The sequence below is a fragment of the Rhinopithecus roxellana genome, chromosome 16, assembly GCF_007565055.1.
Source record: "Rhinopithecus roxellana isolate Shanxi Qingling chromosome 16, ASM756505v1, whole genome shotgun sequence".
NCBI lineage: Eukaryota > Metazoa > Chordata > Mammalia > Primates > Cercopithecidae > Rhinopithecus > Rhinopithecus roxellana.
The window spans coordinates 14,634,747-14,652,223 of record NC_044564.1 but is presented as its reverse complement, the minus strand read 5'-3'; the positions used below and the strand labels follow the sequence as shown (position 1 = coordinate 14,652,223).

Below are 17,477 nucleotides of genomic sequence, written 5' to 3'. Positions count from 1 at the left end.
GAGTCGGCTCAGGCCGAGAAGCCTGGGGACTGCCCAGGGGCCCTCCGAGCCTGTCATGGCACAGCTGGGGCTAGGATGCAGCATCACCAGGTCTGGGCCCTGCCCTGGTCAGAACAAACAAAGGGTAAGGGAACAGTGAAGGGAAGGGCGCAACAGTGGCTGCGGTGAGTTTGTGGGAGCCATCTCTTCTTTTTCTCTAATTTTCTGCAATGTAAATATTTTTTAGTACTACCTCCATAATTCAGAAATTCCCCGAGTCATTCTAGGTCACGTGTTGGGAAACGTGTTAAGGAAACACAGGGACAGAGTCCTTTACAGAAATGAAACAGTGGGAGGCTGAGACAGGAGAACGGTGTGAACCCGGGAGGCGGAGCTTGTAGTGAGCCAAGATGCGCCACTGCACTCCAGCCTGGGCGACAGAGCAAGACTCTGTCTCAAAAAAAAAAAAAAAAGAGAAGAAAAAAAGAAATGAAACAGGCTGGACTAGGATTTCAAGGTGGGAGCGTTTTCATTCCCTCCACAGTTTACTTTACCATTGCTCTGACATCATCTTTTAAATCATTGTTTTCAATGTAAAAAGCAAAGCATTGTGTGGAGAGATGGGCTGGCCAGGTGGTGCTGGCCCCTGGAGGGCAGGCAGTGAAGGGGGCTGCGGCCGCACCCCACCAGGTCACTGGCACCTCCTTTCCAGAACGTGACTGGGAATGACAGCTCTTTTGCTAGCAGAGTCCACCCAACAGGGCGTTTTAGGGATTAGGGGATGGTCCCTGCTTTTCCAGCCCTCTCAATCAGCACACTGAATGCGTGGTGGGGTGGGGCAGCTGTGTGCTGTGAATCGAAGGTTCCTGGATGGAACAAACGGAGAATTTCCTCGTGGAGTATGTGAGTGAAGTCTGGTCTAATGGTCTGGAATAATAGACTGACTCAGCAGTCAGGAAAGGGATCAAAAGGTACCTGCATGTTATCTTAAGTTTGGTACTACTGGGTGACATGCCACCATTCAAGGCGCTGTCTGTGGTGCACCTACTATGCGCTGAGCCCCTCAAGGACCCTGGAGGCCCTGCGGTCATTACCTTGTACCAGTGGAGGACAGACGCCGCACATGCCTGGAGTTGAACATGATCTACTTGTCTCCCAAGGTGGGCTCTCTCTGCTCTGACTCAGGTGCCCCAGGACTGCTGATCAGACCTGCTCAGGGCTGGCTGCCAGGAGGGGACAGGAGAGTGATGGGAGGCCGAGTGGCACCTGGGGCAGGATCAGCCCCAATCTAGTGAGCTTGCTGACACAAAGGCCGCTGCGGAGAGGGCACCCTACCTTTCCTGTCAGTCTCAGTAGCATGGACCAATAAGATGTCCCCAGATCCTCCACGGACATCCGGCCCGTCATCACCCTGTAATGAAAGCAGCCAAGGAAGGTATGAGGCAGAGTATGCCCTTCAGAGAGTCAGTTTAGGAAGAAATAGGCAGGAATGAGATGACAAAGAAAATGCAATGCAGGAACCCCAAGTCCCCTCTCCTGTGCTCCTCCGCCCAGGAGCAGTGTGACTGCACTGCAATGCCAGGGGTGCCCTCCAGACTCGCCTTGTGCTTGGTGACAGGCACAAACTGGACTGAGTCTGGGAGCTGGATGGCCTGGGAGCTGCCCGGGCACCAAGGCACCAGGACATGTCACTGTTTTGAGTACACAACTTGGGCCAGGGGACACAGCACCATCCATCCTTCTCTGCTCACCAAACCACAAGTGAAGCAGGACCCCCTGGGGGCAAGACAGTTCCCAATCTTGCCCAGGATGCCTGTGGAGGCAGCAGGGCTATTTCCAAGCATGTTCATGTTCCCCAAAACTGCAGCAAGCTGCCCTAAATCTAAATCCGTCTCCCCAGGTGGAGGTAGAAGTTACTTGCATTGACACAGGTTCTTCTATGGGGCCCTTCATTAGAGGAGAGCAAAGCATTACAGAGAGAGCTGTTCAATGACATCTGATGCTGCACACCTGCCACCAACCCCACCTACCTGTTAAGAAGCAAGTTTTGCTTCCGTGCGGGCAAACAGAGGTCACCCAGCATATAGCCAAAAAGAGCTGTGACCAGGGCCAGGAATGGAGGTTCAGGACAAACCCCCAGGCCTGTTTCTGCCCCTGCCCCTCAATGCTCCTTGCTCTGTAACGCTTGGGGGTACAGAACCAGCCCTCTCAGCTGTGGCACACACTCTGAGACTCGTCCACCTTTTTATTTTTGGGCTTTGGTATTTTACCTCCTGACTCCAGAGGCCTGAGATTGTCTTGGGTTTACCTCTAGGAGTGGGAGTTATGCCTCTGACCTGATTTTAAGGAAGAAATTTATGGCAAGGATCATGAAATGACACTTCTCTCTGCAGAGGAGCCCAGCTGTGTGAGCACCCCCACCAGCCCTGCCTGCGTGTGACAGTCCAAGGCACAGACACCTTCCTGGGCTGCTCCCTGCCATGGCCAGAGCCAGCGCATTCTTGCCTGGGAGTGTGCAAAGGACAGTATCTGCCCTTTTGTCTATGTGTCATCAAATCGAAGCTCCAAAATAGTTGCCTCCTCGTGAGGGCCAAGGCTGCTTTATGAAGCTGTTCCTCTGCACTTCCAGCACTGCACGCCAGGAGGGAGAGGCAGGGCACTCTCGGTCCAGCTTCCTCTCCACTGTCATAGGTTTGGGCCCTGTTTTCACCAACGAGGTTCTGCAGGCAAGGCACAGGACCAGGGAATCCACAGTGTCCAGGCCTGAATTTTCTTTTCTTTTCTTTTTTTTTTTTAGAGATGGGTCTTGCTATGTTACCCAGGCTGGTCTTGAACTCCTGGACTCAAGCTATCCCCCTGCCTTGGCCTCCCAGGGAGACACCCAGCTGGTGTCTCCCAGGCTGAAGCTACAGTGGGGCTATATTTTCAACAACAGAAAGAGTTTCCCATTAGTGAGGGCCAAACACACACAGGCTCTGTCTGCAGAGCATTTACATGGATTTCATCTCCACACCCTCAGGAGTTCTGGCATCTTTTGCTACAGAGGCTGCAGAACTTGACCTGTGTAAGATCACTTTCTTTTTTTTTTTTGAGACGGAGTCTCGCTCTGTCGCCCAGGCTGGAGTGCAGTGGCCGGATCTCAGTTCACTGCAAGCTCTGCCTCCTGGGTTTACGCCATTCTCCTGCCTCAGCCTCCCGAGTAGCTGGGACTACAGGCACCCGCCACCTCGCCCGGCTAGTTTTTTGTATTTTTTAGTAGAGACGGGGTTTCACAGTGTTAGCCAGGATGGTCTCGATCTCCTGACCTTGTGATCCGCCCGTCTCGGCCTCCCAAAGTGCTGGGATTACAGGCTTGAGCCACCGCGCCCGGCCAAGATCACTTTCTAGAAGCATCAGGAGACGGCACACTTCTCCTGGAATCTATCCCTCCAGAGTCCACAGCCCAGAGGCTCCCCAGGGGCATTGAAGAGTTGGTCTCTAAGCCTCCTGGGGTTGTTCTGCTTATGACAAGATCACATTCTCCTCAGCCCCACCTGCTCTCTGTCGGGCCAGGCTGCAAAACCCCGGCCTGGGAAGTCCTCACCTCCTGCTTGAGCGTCAGCCTGGACATAATTTCGCTGTGGTCGATGAGGGACAGCTCGTCCACTTCCTCCTCCGACTGAGCAGACTCCAGAGCATCTGGTGACTTTGGGGCCCTGAGGGGAGAAGTGGTTTGTGTTGCAAGTGTCAAACCAGCCCAGCTCCTGATGCCTGGAGGCCAAGGCAGTGCTGGTGTGCACCGCTCAAAACTGCTCCCGGAACATGCCTGCCCCGATGGCAGCTACATCACTATGGACTGGATCTTCAGCTTTGCTACTGACTGGCTGTGTGGCCACAGGACATTCCCTGCTGCCTCCGGATGTCCCATCTGTCCACGGAAGTCATTCCGCTGGGAAAATAAAAAGGTTCCATTAAGCTGTTTGAGCGATGGTCTCAGCCACTCTCTGCCAAGGCCCATTGCACAGTCAGCATTTAGAGAGAGGAGGAGCAAAGGGGCAAGCAGAATGGGAGAGAAAGCCGCACTGCTGTTGAGGCTATTTCCCCATCTTCTCCAAGGACCGACTCGCCACGGGACCCTTTGCTTGGCACTAAGAAAGAGCTGTGAATCAAGCAGACATAGCCTCTTGTCCCTGAGGGTTCAGTCTAGCAGGAGACAGAATTGATTTATTTGTTTTCTTTTTTTTTTTTTTTTTGAGACGGAGTCTCGCTCTGTCGCCTAGGCTGGATTGCAGTGGCACAATCTTGGCTCACCGCAACCTCCACCTCCTGGGTTCAAGTGATTCTCCTGCCTCAGCCTCCTAAGTAGCTCGGATTACAGGCACATGTCACCACGTCCCGCTAATTTTTTTCTTTTTTTTGAGACAGAGTCTTGCTCTGCCACCCAGGCTGGAGTGCAGTGGCGCAATCTTGGCTCACTGCAAGCTCTGCCTCCCGGGTTCACGCCATTCTCCTGCCTCAGCCTCCCGAGTAGCTGGGACTACAGGTGCCCGGACCATGCCCGGCTAATTTTTTTGTATTGTTTTTTAGTAAAGATGGGGTTTCACTGTGTTGACCAGGACGGTCTTGATCTCCTGACCTCATGATCCGCCCGCCTCGGCCTCCCAAAGTGCTGGGATTACAGGCGTGAGCCACTGTGCCAGGCCACTAATTTTTGTATTTTTAGTAGAGACAGGGTTTCACCATGTTGGTCAGGCTGGTCTCGAACTCCTGACCTCGTGATCCTCCCACTTTGGCCTCCCAAAGTGCTGGGATTACAGGTGTGAGCCACCGCGCCTGGCCATTTATTTGTTTTTTTGAGACAGGGTCTCCCTCTGTAGCCCAGGCTAGAGTACAGTGGCGTGATCTTGGCTCACTGCAGCCCTGACCTCCTGGGCTCAAGCCATCCTCCCATCTTAGTCTCCCAAGTAGCGAGGACTACAGGCACAAGCCCCCACCACCATGCCTGGATAATTTTGTTCATTGTAGGGATGAGGTCTCACTATGTTACTCAGCTGGTCTTGATCTCCTGACTCATGTGATACTCCCTCTTTGGCCTCTCAAAGTGTTAGGATCACAGGCTTGAGCCACTGCACCCAGTCTTTTTATATTTGAGACAGAATTTAAAACAAGTGGTCACGGTAGCACAGAGAAAGGAGAAGCCCAGAAGGGTACCACAAGCACAAGCAGGGGGTCTGGGCTCGTCTAAAGGTTAGGAGGCTTCTGGAATGGGATGGGTAAGCCGAGGCTTGCAGCACTGAGCCCAAGTTGCCGGCGGAAGGATGGGAGAGAACATTCCCCACCAAGGGGAAGGTGGGACGGCCGGGAGTGTCCAAGATGAGTCTCCCAGCTTAGGGTGTTCTGGGGAGAGTGGAAGCTGGGCCTGCAGATATACCTGGCTTTCCCCTGGCATTTTCTTCCACGTTCCTCTGTTTTATACTGGCCAGTCTTGTGGTCATAGGTCACAGTTTATCCCGAGGTATCTGAGATGTAAAAATATGTCTTTATGCCAGGCGTGATGATGGCTCACGCCTGTAATTTCAGCACTTTGGGAGGCCGAGGTGGGTGGATCACTTGAAGTCAGGAGTTCGAGACCAGCCTGGCCAACGTGGTGAAACCCTGTCTCTAAACCCTGTTTCTAAAAATAGAAAAACTAGCTGGGTGTGGTGGTGCTTGCCTGTAACCCAGCTACTTGGAGGCTGAGGCAGGAGAATCACTTGAACCCGGGAGGCGGAGGCTGCAGTGAGCCGAGATGGCACCACTGCACTCCGCCTGGGTGACAGAGCGAGATTCTGTCTCAAAAAAAAAAAAAAAAAAAGTGCCTTCAGTAAAAGAATATGGATGGGTCATATTCAAGACCCATGCCCAGTCTTGATAAGAACCCTGCTCCATATCTCGTCAATGTTTAGCCTGTGGTTTGGCCTTGATGGAGGGACAACATCCCACAGTTATTTCTGAGCAGTCAAAGTGTTCATCCTTCTCTTTCACGAGAACCATCTGGAACTCTGAAGATGATTCCTTGGGGTCCGGTGAAGCTGGTGGCACACCCACGAGCTGCATTTGCTTGGCCCACACACTTTGCCCCAGGTATTAACCTAGAAACCACACCATTCCTGGCTTCACACCTGGGGAAACCTCAGTCTGGGCAGACAAGTCAGAGAGACAAGTCAGAGAACACAAGAGTGGCCAGGAGGCAGGCTGGGCAGGTGGCCCTCTTCAACAGGTTCCTATGCAATGCTTTCTCATTTCTTTTTCTTTTGCTATTTTTATTAACAGCCTCTTCAACCTGAGCCCTGAGCCCTGATAATGACAAGTGGGCACTCCCTTGCTCTAAGGTCACCAAAGACCCCAGAGATGGCTAAAGCTTGACCTAAGGAGGGAGGAAAAGCTTGAACACGTGGAACATTTCACAGTGAAGGGGAAGTCAACGTGAAGTTGCAGTGGGAGTGCCCATTTGCAGACCCCACACATCATATTTCACAAGTGCATACTGGGGAAATTCACTACATATTTCTATACTCGGTCAGGTTTGCTTTCTGCTAATATTGAAAAATGTGGCTGGGCGTGGTGGCTCACGCCTGTAATCCCAGCACTTTGGGAGGCTGAGGCAGGTGGATCACGAGGTCAGGAGATCGAGATCATCCTGGCTAACATGGTGAAACCCCATCTCTACTAAAAATACCAAAATAAATACCAAAATAAATAAATAAATAAATAAATAAGCCAGGCGTGGTGGCAGGTGCCTGTAGTCCCAGCTACTCAGGAGGCTGAGGCAGGAGAATCGCTTGAACCCAGGAGGCAGAAGTTGCAGTGAGCTGAGATGGCGCCACTGCACTCCAGCCTGGGCGACAGAGCGAGACTCCGTCTCAAAACAAAACAAAACAAAACAAAACAAAACAAAACAAAACAAAACAAACGTTATAAGACATTAAAGAGCTATAGTGACTAAATGCAATGAACAGCTCCTGATCTTGGCTGCAAAAAATTAAGATACACAAGACATTTTTGTTAGCAACACAACATGCACACGTATGTCTAGAAATGTCCCTGATAACAAGTTTGTAGGTGGAAGGGTGTCTTTTACGCTCCCTATCACACAGAGGCCAAGACCAAGGAAGGTTGGCCTGGGATCTGAAAAATACAAGGCAAGGCTATTGTGGGTAATCTGTAAGGTAGATAATCTAGATGCAAACAATGAAGAAGTAACGGCAAACTACATGTGAAGGCCTTTGCAGGGTGGGGTAATTAGTGATTTTTCTTGCTTTCGTGCAGTTTTCTATGCTTTTCAACAGTCTCTACCCTGAGCTTGTATTATTTGAGAATCAGAAAAAAAGGAAGAGGGTCAGGTACAGTGGCTCATGCCTGTAAGCCCGCCACTTTGGGAGGCTGATGTGGGAAGATCGCTTGAAGCCAGGAGTTGGTGACCAGCCTAGGCAACATAGCGAGACCTCGTCTCTACAAAAAACTAAAACAATCAGCTGGGTGAGGTGCTGCATGCTTGTAGTCCCAGCTACCTGGGAGGCTGAGGTGGGAGGATCGCTTGATCCCAGGAGTTAAAAGTTATAGTGAGCTGCGATTGTGCCACTGCACTCCAGCCTGGGTGACAGATCAATACCCTGTATCTAAAAAATGAAAAAAGGAAACAAGGAAAGAAGGAAGAGTTTCAACTTGAGACACCCTCAGGCCTAGGGGCCAGCTGGGAGGGGCCGCTCAGGCAGGCCTCATGAGTGGGTACGCCGTTCTCGGGGGACCCAGCTCCTCTGGGTCCACTTCCTACCTCTCACTGCTGTCTCTGCTGTCCTTCCCAGGGACGCTGCTGACCGCTGAGGGGTCTCTGGGATGTCCGTCTTTCCCAGCCGGTGGTTCCTGGAAAGAGGAGTGGGTGCTGAGTTCTGGACAGGGGCCCACTGCGGGGCTGCTCTGTCTTCCCAGCATTCCTGCCTGCAAATGGCCGTGGAGTGCAAGTTCCTATGGAGCAATCTGAGATGTGAACAAATTAACAATGAATGCCGTTAATCACAGGAAACACAAGCCCTAGAGACTAGCATCTTGGGCTTTGGAGAAAGTGAAAGGTGCCACTATTTGTAACATCTGTAAGCTGCCAATCTAGGCAAAGCCACCTCAACCACCTCTTCAAAGAAGACTGTCATAGCCACTCCTCCTGAGCACAGCCAGGTGCTGGGCTCAAGGCTCTGTCCACTTCTACTCATCTGACTTTGTTAGTGAGCTAACACCATCATCCCCACTCCACGCACAGAAACAGAGGTCAGAAGTCAAGGACCCTGCCCAAGACCACACAGCTCATAAACAGCAGAGCTTGGATTTGAACCCAGGGCTATCTACCTGCAAAGCCTGTGCCCTTAACCACTGGGCCCTGCTGTTGTGAACCACACTTTGCCGATTTAAAGTTAAAGAAGTCCTCAGGGCTGCAGTGCTCAACCGGGTTCAGTCCCCAGAGGGCCAGCTGCTCAGGCCCTGGGGTGCCAGTCCCCTCTTCCTCTGGCAGACTCACTTCCTCCTGGGTCCCTGGGCTGGCCCTACTCAGTGACAACATGGCCCTCCAACATCCCTGGTCTGCTGCTGAGGCCTGATGGGAGAACTGGGGCAGGACAAATACAGAAATAGTGCTTCGAGGCAAGGAGCCAGTGAGCCCTGGAAGCGTCACCGTGGAGGGAGAGAGCCGTGCAAAGCTGGCCTCTCCCTGCGCATGGACTTCACCATGGGGAGGCTGAGCCAGGGGGTGCCAGAGGCACAGGTCAGCAGAGGAGACAGCCCCCACGGACAGTGGGTCAAATCCTACTGGAGTGAACACTCTTCAGTGTTCTACAGCTTGCTAATGTCTGAAACAGGGCTGGGTCTGTGTGGGCCTCTGAATCTGTCAGGTGCTGAGAGAACCACCTTAACGGGTGTGACCAAGCTATTCATGGGCAGGGCCCTGCCCTGGGGTGGATCACTGGGAGTCTTCCACTCCTTATGGGCCTCCCTTCAAGGAACTTGTCCCACCTGGGCTCGTGGGGAGAGCAATTTCTGAAGCTTTGGAACTTGCTCATGTTTGGCTGAAGCAAAACTTGGAAAGTGGATTGCTCAATAGAACTGGTGTTCCTCGACGGTTGGGAGCTGGGACAGCAGCGTCACAAGGGTGCTGACGTCAGGTACCTTGCGCCTCCCTCAGGAGGGCGTGTGCATAGCCATGGCAGGGGCTATGGGCCAGACTCACCCGCTTCCTCGGAAGCAGTTAGTGTTGGAGCAATGGGACATGCTGGGGAGGAGGGAGATGAAGGTCTGAAAGGCCCTATGGGGAGAAGAGTCCCTCCCTCTGCATGAGGGACAGAAGATGAAGCTAACATCAGAAGATGAGGAAGGAACCCCACAGAGAGCACCGGATACACAGCTGGGGCCCGTGCCATGCTGCTCCCAGAGATTTCTAGAAGACCCATCTGGCCAGGCTCTGAGGAGTGCCACACGCATTGAAGCAGGAGCAAAGGGCAGACCTCCACCTGGAAGCCATGTCCTCTCCCAAGGGCCGAGCTGGCTCCCAGCAGCCTGCAGGAGCCCAGTCTGCTGGTGACCAGGAGGGGGCTCAGCCCAACAGAAGCAGGTGCGGGGGAAGCGGCCTCGGGAGGGCAGGGACCAAGCCCTGCCAGGCCAGGCCACATGCAGGAGGCCGCCCGAGGTTACTTACTCCTCGAGAGGGAGCCAGCTCCTCGCTGCTCTGGCCAGAGGAATACAGATTGACATATTCACCCTCACCAGCTTCCTCACTGGCGTTTTCACTCTGGGGGAGATAGGATGAGAGGAAAGACACATGGGCCAGGCCCTCCAGCCAGCCCTCACAGCTGGTCAGGGGACGCCACGGCCTGTACTCTGCTCTCCCCAGGTGCAGAGAGCAAAGCTGCTTTTGCCACCTCTTGCCTCTGCGCTAGAGAGAACCCAAGTCTCCTGCAGCTGCTTCTCCAATGGTGTCCGGGGCTAAATCATCCTGGAGAGACGATCTCACTGTAGTGGAGACAGCAGGGGTCCCCAGTGTGGCGGGAAACGATTATGCAGGGAGAGAAGCAACACATCAAGACAATCCCACACACTAGGGAGTGGGGTCCGCTGCCTGCACTTCCTCTGCCCCATGTACTTGTCTGCTCCAATCAGCAAGGCAGCATTTCTCTGAGTTGGACGAAGCGCTACAGGCACTTTAATAGGCTTCTGTCATCGGCACCACATGCAACCAAACAGACACTTGCCCTGAATCTGTCACCTCCACACTTACAAAGGGGTGTGTGACACCCTTTCCCTAAAAACAGACAACTAAATGGAAAGCTAGTAGCACTTTGTATCTCATGCGTCTGATAACTTCATCGCTAAATGGCCACTGATCTATTTGTGGAAAATCAGATTCCTAGTTTGATAGAACTTTGTATAGAAGAGTCAGTTCTGTTCTGGCAACAGATGGGCTACCATTGCACCTTGTGACCCTCAGTGGCTGTCGGCTCAGCAATGCTGCCAGCAGGTGTGCGCTGGCACCCCCTGACTGCTAGTGAAGGGGAGGCAGTGTCTTTCAGGAACAGTGAAACCGCTTTTTAAAAAACCATGCAGCCCCACGTGCAGAGGTATGTGTGGGTGTGTGTGTGCGCGCCGAGTTCTCACCGGGTCAGTGAAAGAGGTTTCGGAAGGAAGGCAGACAGTATTCCCATGAAAGCTGCTCTCCTGAGAAGCCGAGAGAGGCCCGTCCACGGTGCTGGGAGGTGGACCGGCCATGGTTGGCACGGCTAAGTCAGAGCTCTGAGACTGGTGGGCAGGTGGGAAATGTGGAGAGGAAGAGGAGGTAGGCGGAAGGAAAGGCGGAACGGAAGCTTGGTGGTGAGGCACGAAATCCTGGGAGTAGGACCTAAACACAGACTTATACTACAGAATCCAGGTGGAGAACAAACAAAAACGAGAATACGGGAAGAAAACAGAAAAGAGAAAAAGTAATTAGATCGGCAGTAGCTGAGCAGTGACAGGCCGTTCATAGTAACTCTAACGGGGCCACCAATCACGCCAAGCAACCCCCAGTCCTCAGGCCACTGTGATACCCACACCCAGCACCTCCTCCCTTGAGAAGGGCCCTGAGACTGGAGAGTGAACAGCACTGTCCTCGGGGCTGTCTAAATGGCCACATGCTCCGCTGGGACAGAAAATAAAACCTGCGTGGTCCATCGCTGTCTTGCCTGCTCAGGAACCTCACGGGTAAATTCAATGTCACTGTTAATTACTCATTTTGAATTTTTGGACGAATCTCTCAGGTTTTATTCCTTAAGCGTCAAACACTGCAACTTTTAAACACTGAAATCCACCTTGAATGCTTTTGGAAAGGAAGGGCTCAAACCCTAAGTGTGGCTGGCAAGCTGCACTATGGAAATGCTAACGATGTCTGAGTCCATTTCTCTTCCTAACCCATTTTCTTTTTTCTTTTCTTTTTTTCCTTTTTTTTTTTTTTTTTAAACAAATGAAGTAGGCTGGGCATGGTGGCTCACACCTGCAGTCTTAGCACTTTGGGAGGCTGAGGCGGGTGGATCGCTTGAGCCCAGGAGTTTGAGACCAGCGTGGGCAACATGGCAAAACCCCATCTCTACAAAACACACAAAAATGAGCTGGGGGTGGTGGTAAGTGTCTGTAGTTCCAGCTGCTCTGGAGGCTGAGATGGGAGGATCACTTGAGCCCAGGAGGCAGAGGTTGCAGTGAGGCAAGATAGAGTCACTGTACTCCAGCCTGGGTGACAAAGCAAGGCCCTGTCTCAAATAAAAACAAATGTGATCTTACACCTTTGATGCCACCTTGTAGCCACAAGGCTATACTCCCCCAGATGCTCATCAGACAGGAAAGTCTGACACTGCTGAGAAGTGACAGCAAATCCCATGGCTTCTGGGGTCCAGTGAGCACCCCAGGCTGGGGCTCTGCTGCTGAAGGAGGGACAGAGGCGTTCTAGGACCACTGGTCAGCAGCCTCCACATGGAGAGAACCTAATGATGTGATGTCATCGTGTCCTACAAAGGCCTGACACCATGCTGCTACCATCAAGGGGAGCTTGGAGAGCGCTGTGGGGCTGGCCACGTCCAAAGTCCTTGCAGATATGGATGAATGAATGAGTCACAAAATTAAACAAAACACAGACCTTGCCAGGCTCACTGGCCCACTACAGAGGTCAGGACGTGAGGAAAGTCAAGCCCAACACAAATGTGCGTGCCACTCACTGAAACATTCTCTGTGTTTGCTGTGGTTGGGGATTTTCAGAACCCACAGAAAAGAGGAAGAAGAGGAAGACAAATGAAGTTTTAAACTAACAAGAGGTCAAAGCCACTCATCCTTAAGTCGTTTTTTGTTTTCACTTTTGAGACAGGGTCTCACTCTGTCACCCAGGCTCACTGCAGCCTCGACCTCCTGGGCTTAAGCAATCCTCTTGCCTCAGGCTCCTGAGTAGTTGGGACCACAGGTGCATGCCACCACGCCTGGCTCACTTTTTGATTTTTTTTGTAGAAACGGGGTCTTTCTATGTTGCCCAGGCTGGTCTTGAACTCCTGAGCTCAAGTGATCTGCCTGCCTCAGCCTCCCAAAGTGCTGGAATTACAGGGATCAGCCACCATGGCTGGCCCTTAAGCTGTTTGGCAAAGCTACCCTTTAACCTGTACAAAGAGCTACTATAACTCGAGGGACAACGCAACCCTCTCATTTCCACCCATGTGTACAGCTGTGGCCCCTTCCTGGCTGCACTGACCGGAGTTTCAAGCTCCTCCCTCCTCTCACTCCTGTGAGCTCCAGTGGCTGCTAGATCTCACACCAGATCCATGACATCTGCCCTAAGAACTCACTACCACTTACACATCTGCTTTCCCCATCTAACCCACAAACTCAAGGCCAACCCTCGGCCATGGTCAGATGAATCAGTGGAAGTGTCATACACGCGACCAGCACTGAACACTCAGGTACCTGCACAAGTGAAGTTCCCTTCATATCCTTCTGTCAGGAGAAGCTCGGGGGGGGCAGACACCCTACTTGGTACACCCTGGCTTGCCACCCTTACCTAAGCCCTCACAGCAGGCTCCACGCAACACTTCAATGTTTCATAGCAATTATCCAGGATGGCGCTGCAGGCCTGGGAGCTCACTCTGAGCCTTCCTGGGATGGCAGCGGGGTGAAGGGCTTGGCTTTCTGGGTTTTCCATCTCATCTCTGGAGGACGCCTGCACACAGCAAGGCTCCCTCGCTGGCTGGGAAGGTCCACAGAGAAGACAGCGAGCGGGATGCACTGGCTGAGCGGTGGGACGGCGTGCTGCCTTCAGGAAACCCTTGCACGACTGTTTCAGGGAGTGGCTCAATCTTTTGCAGGAGCCCGAATTCTCAGATCTGCCAGATGTTCGTTCCCAACACCCAGACACTACCACGAGATTTGCTAAACACTTCTCTCTCACCTTGTCTTGCTGCCGCCTAGTTTAAGAGTCATGCTCCACGCCAACTCCTTCTGGAGTCTTGACACAGCCTCATTGGTGCCATGTAAAGTCACTTTGTGCTTACATGTGCCCTGCAATAACTAGCACCTGATTTACACATACACAAATGGCTTTTGTGTCATCACAAAACGTACCAAGTTGGAGAAGTGTCTTCCTAACCAACCACACGGTGTGTTTAGCGGGTTTTAATTCAACAAGGTGAGGGGCAGACTCCCAAAGTGCGGTGCCTCTTCCGGGAGATGGCACAGGGCAGCTGCTGACTGCACGATCTCCAGTTGCCCCTCGTGGCATCTCTGCCTGTGTGCCCTAGTAGAAGTGACTGAAGTTCTCGAGCCTTAGCTCAAGCTGTTCATCTTTAAAACGGGGATGAAAACAGCCCCTCTCCCATAAGGTTTCTGCGGACGTTCCGTGAGACGCAGAGCACTACATGCAAATCCTCCGCAGGGTGCTGGTGTGGGCGACCTCTCGGCCAGCAGCAGCTGTCTTCTCCTGCCCTCCAAACAATCCAGGAACTGCTCTAAATAACAGCACTGGGGCATTCAGTAGGGACCTAATATGTATTTGCTGATACGTATTTCAGTAGGCACCTAATACATAGTCTAGGCACCGTATTATTAATGAAGGTGCCTAGAATATTGCCTGACTCACAGCAGCGGCTCAGTTTTGAGCGTGGATGGGTAAGAGACAAACTTCACCCACTGCGTGGGTTCAGGTCCAGACACTGGGGAGGGAGGCTCAGGGAAACGACCAGGGGTGTGGACTGCCAAGGAGGGGGCAGCCACCAAGGAGAAAGGAAGGAGAGTCGGCCTCTCTTGGACAAAGGAGCCTGGCCTGGCCTGGCCCTCCCTCTGCAGCTGTGAGCTCACGCTCTGGTATTCAAGCTATGCAGTCATGCTGGGACAAGAGCCAAACTGGAAAGGTACCTTCACGGGACAGGGAGACACAGGGAAAGCCTTCTGATCACCATGAAGCCGTTGCTGTGCCCCTCGGGCTCTGCAGATGCCAGCAGCTGCATCAGGGCTCATGATCACACCATTTTCAACGGGCCCTCATCTCTACCGATTCTCCAGAGCAATACTTCCAGCCCCTTATGATCACACTTACCCACAGGGGCAGGGAGAAAGGCAGGGAGGGCTGTTCCACAGAAACGCCGCCTCACCACAGCCGGGGGTTTATTTCAGGATCTGGCTCGTGCCCGGCTTTGCTTCTGACGAGCTGCTGCTCTCTGTGTAGCAGGAACTTTTATTTATAGCCAGAATAAGACTGTTTGGGCTGAGGATTTTAGAACGGGAAGGGCTGCCTGTCTGAGACTTGCAAACTTCTGCAGAAGATCTAGGGGGTGCCAGTTAGGAGAGGGGGTGTCTGGCCCCCAATGTCAGCCCTGGTCACACAGTCAGTCGAAACACAGCAGGGATTGCCTCACGAGGACGAGAACAACTACTCCTACTGTATCTTCCTGCTGGGCAGATAAGGCGTTGCATGAATCATCTCAATTAACCTACACACAGTGCCTTACGGTTCTCATAACTGATGAAAATACTGAGGCTGGGAGGGAAGACCACGTGCCTAATAACACAGCTGGTAAGAGGCAGCGTGGGGATGGCTGGTATCACAATCAGTTTTCTGAAATACTGAGTGTATCCCAGACATAAGACAGGCCCTAACCATGCGATCCCACAGTTCTGCAGGGTGCAGCCTCACCAACTCTGCAGAGAGTTCCTTAGCTGAGTGCTTTATGACGCCAGGCATGCAAAAGCCCAGTGAGCTGAGACTTGATCCATAAGCCAGGATGCAGAGAGGGGTGCACTGGCCGGAGTGCGGCAGGACAGGCAGGGAAAAGGTGGAATCAGCAACCAGCTCCTTTGGAAACACACCCCTGAAAGCAACTGGGCCCCGGAGTCAAAACGATGCTGGAGGCCGATGACCTCATATGCGAGCGTGTGGCCAATTCATTAAAAGGCAAAGCTGCCTGAGGCTGGCCAGGCAGCAGTTTTGTTTTTTTTCTCACAAGTAAAATACTTAGAAAAGGCACCAGTTTTCGGTGACACCTTCTCTCTATTATAGTCCTGGCATGGAAAAAGGACTAGGGGTGGGCCCTGTGTTGCCTTAGCAAGAAAGCAGGAAAGATCTTTTTCTTCCTTTTTTTGAGACAGGGTCTCGCTATGTCACCCAGGTTGGAGTGCAGTGGTGCGGTCATGGCTCACTGTAGCCTCGACCTCCTGGGCTCAACTGATCCTCCTGCCTCAGCCTCTCAAAAAGGGGGGACTATAGGCATGTGTCACCAGGTACAACGAATTTTCTGGATTTTGCAGAGATGGGGTCTTGCTGTGTTGCTCAGGCTGGTCTCGAACTCCTGGGCTCAAGTGATCCTCCCACCTCAGCCTCCCAAAGTGCCGCGATTATAGGCATGAGCCATCATGCCCAGCAGGAAAGTAGATATTTTAAGGAACAACTCTGAATCCTCAATATAACAGCCACTCCACTTAATTCCTCTGCTGATCAGGAAGACCGTGTGCCAGAGGAGGCTGTCTACTCATCAGCGGCTGAGGGTTAGGGACACAGGCCGAGGGACCTGGATCAGAACGGTTGCTCCACAGTGACTTGAGCTCCAAGCCCTGGAGAACTGTCAGCTCCACCAGTTACAGGGAAATGTGGTCATGTAAATGGATGGATTCATTGGCACGGTGAAGTGTTTGGGAAGAGAAGTTGCCAGAAATTCGTTATTACTGTATAATCTTGGCTCAAGCAAGGCTTATGACTTCAGAGTTTTTGGATGCTACTTAGCAAAATAGATAAGCTATTGGACAGCTGGTTTTCGGGTTTAAATTTTTATTCCTCATTTGTGAGAAAACACATTCAGGGGAAGCTGCTTTTCTAGTGTGGTCTGGGCTTCCTTCCCCAGTGGAGAATCAATGGGAGCTACAGCTCAGCACCGGCGGTGGGCTCAGAGCACATATGTCCTTCAACTAGGGACTGTGAGCCTCACAGTGTGGGCCCTAATTGATCTATTCTGGAAGGAAGTTGAGCTTTTAACTGCTGACGAGGCCCACGTGATCGCCTGGGGAGAAAAGCTTATCTGATTTGATTCCTACAGAGATGGGGTACGACCACTCCCAGGACACCCTCCTGCCTCGGAAAGGTGCTTGGTAACACTCCTTGTTACTCCATTTGGCAAACTATTAGGGAGACTTCTGGCTTTGTCTTCTCTTTCTTTACAGTCCCAATTAACTACTGGTTTACAGAAGGGTCTACCTTACTTTGGTAGGGTCTACCTTAGGCCCAGGAGCAACTCCTCTTCTTTGATGCCCTTGTGTTAATTTGTAACAATAACTACACTTTACATAATGTCAAAAGATGAGTTCCAAAGCCAAGTGGTAGGTTCTGAGGCCAATGCCACCAGCACCTGAACTGAGATCTGCCACAGACCGTTTTGTGTTTGATCCTGGTAAGGAGGCAGTCATCCTTCTCCTCAAAGAAGGGTAACATTAGCATTACGTTGGGTCCAAAAAATATCTTCTCCCTTTTCAAATAAACTTCTTAGTGGAGCTTATTTTTAAAAACCACTTGAATATCCTAAGAAAAAAAGGATGTAAAAGAACAAAAACGTGTTGCTTGGGAGAAGATGGGTGAATGTAAAAGTTCCTTATTAAGTTCCTTCTCATGTGACATATTTTTACAACTGGAATCACAGTATCTCCCTTGAAAATACTACGTTTGGGCCAATGGCTTTATGGCAAATTACACTCTTGCAAAACCTCCAATACATTCTAGAATGCTTTGTAATTCACTAAGTGTTGATCTGAATAGCATCAACCCTTTATAGAAAGATTTAATACACACCAAAAAATGATTCAAATTCAGTTCTAGAAGTCTGCCAACTATTTTTACTCAGTTTGCATTTCAACAGCCTGACAGGGGCTCTAATTTATACTTATTCTTAGAACTCTATTTAGAGCCTGTAGCTACACTTTGTAACATGTCAGACCATGAAGGACAAATACACGCC

The 17,477-nt window shown here is 51.7% G+C and overlaps 1 protein-coding gene across 8 annotated transcripts in view; it reads right to left on the bottom strand.

Annotated features, from left to right (window-relative positions):
* The window catches only part of RAPGEF1 (Rap guanine nucleotide exchange factor 1), a 162,968-nt gene that overhangs the window by 17,436 nt on the left and 128,055 nt on the right, over positions 1-17,477 (bottom strand). For all 8 annotated transcript variants that reach the window (XM_030919859.1, XM_030919855.1, XM_010372845.2 and 5 more), the window contains 3 exons: positions 7,772-7,860; positions 3,563-3,674; positions 1,315-1,390 (listed from right to left, as the gene is read on the bottom strand). In XM_030919859.1, the coding sequence (XP_030775719.1) occupies positions 1,315-1,390; positions 3,563-3,674; positions 7,772-7,860 (277 nt within the window). The remainder of the gene's footprint in view (positions 1-1,314; positions 1,391-3,562; positions 3,675-7,771; positions 7,861-17,477) is intronic.